We start from the raw sequence: 4,156 nt of genomic DNA on the forward strand, positions 1-4,156 counted from the left end.
TATTAATTCCCCCTCGCCGTGGGCCGTGACGTCAGTATAGGAAGTCATTGTAGAGCAACACTGGAGCGATTAGCAGCAAAAAGGGGGAGCCTGATGTCGAGGAGTCAGCCCTGTGTATATCTCTCTATACGCCTCAACTTTTAACACAAAGTTCAATATCCAAACACTAAAAGGGACGTGGACCAGGCTGCGCACAGCCGCACTTTGCTTTTACGCACATCCACTGAATGTAACATCTTGGACCATATAGGCTGTGAGAGCGTGGATTCTGGCTTTATTTATTTTTTCCACCTAAAATTCAGCCTCTTTTTTCTCTCTTTTTTTCTAATTTCTAACTCGACTTAATTTTGCTTCGCGCCGGAGGAGAAGCATCCCTCGCTGTTGTTATGAAGACGCCTTCACTGCTTTATTAACATGGAAGGATCCAGCGGGTCGAGTTTTGGAATAGACACTATTTTATCCAGCGCCTCTAACTCTGGTAACCCCGTGCTCATGAACGGAGATTTCCGCCTCGGCGACAACAGGACGGCGGATTTCAGGAGCCAGGCGACCCCTTCGCCATGCTCGGAGATAGACACGGTGGGGACGGCCCCCTCATCCCCCATCTCGGTCACCATGGAGCAGGGCGACGCGCATCTGGTGCAGGACGGCAGCCTCCAGCATCACCACCTCCACCACCACAACCAGCCGCAGAGTCTGCCGCTGTCTCCCCAGCAGCAGCCGCTCGCCGGGGCCGGCTGCGCCCCGAGGACTGCCACCTCCTCGTTTCTAATCAAAGACATTCTGGGCGACAGCAAACCGCTGGCCGCCTGCGCACCTTACAGCACCAGTGTATCCTCACCGCATCACACGCCAAAACCAGAAAGTGCCACGGCTCCGGACGGCTTCAGGCCCAAGCTGGAACAGGACGAGAGAGGGGGCAAGTTGGACAAAAGGGACGACATACACAGTGACATGAAATGCAACGGTAAGAGCAGGAAAATATAATTTTTTTTTAATGTTTCTGTGGGTGCTTACTTGTATTACCGATGTAAATTCAGATCAGATGAGGGGGCTACAGCAAGTAGCCAACGCAAACACATATAGACCAGGGATGAGCCAACAACCATTATACCACTCATAATAATTCCAATAAGGATTTTTATAATAATATTATTCAGTCTGACTCGCTGTTTCTGATCCTGCTTTATTAGTCTAATAGATGTGGAAACAGATGTAAGCCCGTGATGTTCCCCTCGCGCTGGGCCCTCCCTAGTGGGTCAATTAGAGAGATTATTGTTCTTCCTGGAGGGGGGATCACGGTGCACCGAGAGGCAGCTACAAATAGAGATGGATTGACGTATTGATTTCTTGCTTTCTGAAGGAGAAAGAATAAATAAATAAAAAAAACTCCAGGTGACAAATTCAGACAAATTCCTTTTTATCGCTTCAGCTCCGCCACACATGTGTGTGTGCGCGCGCGCGTGTGTGTGCAGCACTTTGAACAAGTTGCTGAAAGTTTGGAGACTCCAATTTAGTTTAATTGGCTCATGCATTCATGTGTAAGGTAGATAATTTCCAAGCAGGCCTAACCGTGTTCATGTTTACCTCCCTCCCTCCTCCACCACCTCCACCTCCTCCGCCACCTTCCTGTGCTTATGGACTAAAGATGAAGACGACCGGGAAATCTCCAGTAGCAGAGACAGTCCGCCGGTGCGCTCGAAAAAGCCTCGCAAAGCACGGACAGCCTTTACCGACCACCAGCTCAACCAGCTGGAGAGGAGCTTCGAGCGACAGAAATACCTCAGCGTGCAGGACCGCATGGACCTGGCCGCGGCTCTCAACCTGACAGACACACAAGTCAAGACCTGGTACCAAAACAGACGGTAAGGCAGCCGCCATCATCACCGACGTCTTCATCACGAGCAGCATCAGCATCATCAACTGCACACACAGCAAACCAAAACATGACCCAATAACCAAACCTGTTCTGTCTCGGAAATAAAAGTAATAGACAAGTAAACTCGGTCAGGGCTATGATAAGACTTACCACACCAGTTTATTTATTCTTTTTAAAATTCATCTTAAAATGATTTCTAACATACATTCACATTCATCAGGGAATTAAAAGTTGAGCTTATTAGGGTTTTCTTCAGCAACTCGTTTGCCAGGCCTGTGTTTTAGAACTGCGTGGTCATTGTGCTGCGATATATGAAAACCCACTGAACAAGTATGAAGAGGAAATACGTGGGAAAACCTTTATCTTTATCTTTCTGTGACGCATGTTCATCTTTTAACTCTCAGATATTTTTAGTTGTTAAAAATAAACAACAGTAAAAAAATGTTTTACTTGCTGAATAAACGGACACACACTAATAAGGCTGATATTACGAGAAAGGCTTAAATACGTTCTTTGTCATATCATGTCAAGTTGGATAATTTCAGGAAAAAATATAGTTCTTAATAGTAAATTGTTGTAAAATGTCTATTTGAATTAAATACTTTTTTTCTTGGCTGTACGTTTTGGTTCACAGCTTCATTAAGGCCTGCTGTTCACTTTATATTTAAACATTAACCTCATCAATGTATATTTTCAATGGTTGGAAGGAAGGACCACTTGGTGTGTGTCGTTCTTCCCTCCTCGCTGTAACTGCTGGAATGTTAAAAAAATATGTAGGCTATAGATCTATATCTAGGATTATATTTTAAACTGCTGTAACTTTAACACTTTACGCACTACCTTTCAAAGGTAAGATACAAATAGATAAAATGACGAATAAAGGTTTATTTGAATACTTTATTATTGAGCACACATATTACCAGGCCCTGTATGAATGTGAGAAACATGTGTTCAGACAGTTTGAACTAAAGCACATCATGAAGTTGACCTCAGACTACAGTGTCTTGAAATGTTCTTGTATTCTTTTTTCTTCCTAATTAAACCTGAACTCTAAATTGCTGCCTGTGATAATTAGACCTCCTCGTGCCAATTAAAGGCCTTGTGGGACTGAGGTGTAGCTCGCGCTGATTGAATAATTCATCTGTTTTATTTGGTTTCAGGACGAAGTGGAAGAGGCAGACGGCTGTGGGCCTGGAGCTGCTGGCTGAAGCAGGAAACTACTCGGCCTTACAGAGAATGTTCCCGTCGCCCTATTTCTACCACCCGAGCCTGCTGGGCACCGTGGACAGCACGACGGCGGCCGCTGCAGCCGCGGCCATGTACAGCAGCATGTACCGGACTCCTACCGCACCGCACCCAGGCCTCCAGAGACCTCTGGTCCCCAGGGTGCTTATTCACGGCCTCGGGCCGGGGGGGCAACCGGCACTAAACCCCCTGTCTAACCCCATGGTCGGCCCACCGCATCAGCGGTGAAAAAAAGAAAAGAAAAGAGAGACGATATAAGACGATAGCCAGAAACCTGGTTGAAGACGTGATGTGAGTAACTGCATCGGAAGCACATTGCAGGACTTTGCTCTCCCTGTCCCATAAAGAAAGACCCATTTAAAGACATTTTACAGAAGTAAAGGAGGTATTTAATATAGGCCCAGATAAGCCTGAAGACTCTGTCCGCCCGAGACACACAGGACTGCTCATGTCTGATTGTTTGTTTGTTTGTCTTTTGTACAAATACACTTACATTAGCAAATAAACTTAAAGTTTATTAGATGGAGAAGAACTGAATGAATAAAGAAGTAATGATACTAATCCAATTCTACTGATGCTTCCATTGAAATGTGATTCAAAATTTCCTAAATGAAACTTCATGCAGCAGGACGAATATTCAAAAATCAAGAAACTATTTCAACATGTCATCAATTTACCTATGACATACTCAATAATTCATTATAAACTGGATATTACCTAAATAGAGCCTTTCATTTAAATCTTAATTTTCAACTATTTTGAAAAGTTAACATTTACAGTGGCTTTTAGTTTAGTTATATGATTTTATTCAAAAATGTAGGCTACTGTATGTGTTTTATTTTAACCTAAACTTATTTTATTGTAGCACAATAATAATAATAATAATAATAATAATAATAATAATAATAGTTGTACTAATAATAATCTCGGTTCGTTTATTTTTTAGGGTGACATAATTTGTATGACATAAATGGATCAACGTAAATCATCAGTTATAGCAGCATATGGTGTGTAAATAGAAGGACGTTTAAT

The 4,156-nt window shown here is 43.4% G+C and overlaps 1 protein-coding gene across 1 annotated transcript; it reads left to right on the forward strand.

The window, feature by feature from the left end:
• Positions 1-414: 414 nt before the first annotated feature.
• barhl2 (BarH-like homeobox 2) lies at positions 415-3,352 on the forward strand. The gene is made up of 3 exons (XM_053431158.1): positions 415-967; positions 1,640-1,865; positions 3,040-3,352. Exons 1-3 carry the CDS (start codon positions 415-417, stop codon positions 3,350-3,352), a joined length of 1,092 nt encoding a protein of 363 aa, XP_053287133.1.
• The last annotated feature ends 804 nt before the right edge of the window (positions 3,353-4,156 follow it).

Source organism: Pleuronectes platessa, chromosome 9 (assembly GCF_947347685.1).
Source record: "Pleuronectes platessa chromosome 9, fPlePla1.1, whole genome shotgun sequence".
In the NCBI taxonomy this organism is placed as follows: domain Eukaryota; kingdom Metazoa; phylum Chordata; class Actinopteri; order Pleuronectiformes; family Pleuronectidae; genus Pleuronectes; species Pleuronectes platessa.

Bases quoted from the DNA above. Each gene is read 5' to 3' on its own strand.
- barhl2 (XM_053431158.1), top strand. From the start codon at position 415: ATGGAAGGATCCAGCGGGTCGAGTTTTGGAATAGACACTATTTTATCC. The intron at 968-1,639 runs GTAAGAGCAGGA...TCCTGTGCTTAT, and splicing joins CAGTGACATGAAATGCAACG to GGACTAAAGATGAAGACGAC. The intron at 1,866-3,039 runs GTAAGGCAGCCG...ATTTGGTTTCAG, and splicing joins ACCTGGTACCAAAACAGACG to GACGAAGTGGAAGAGGCAGA.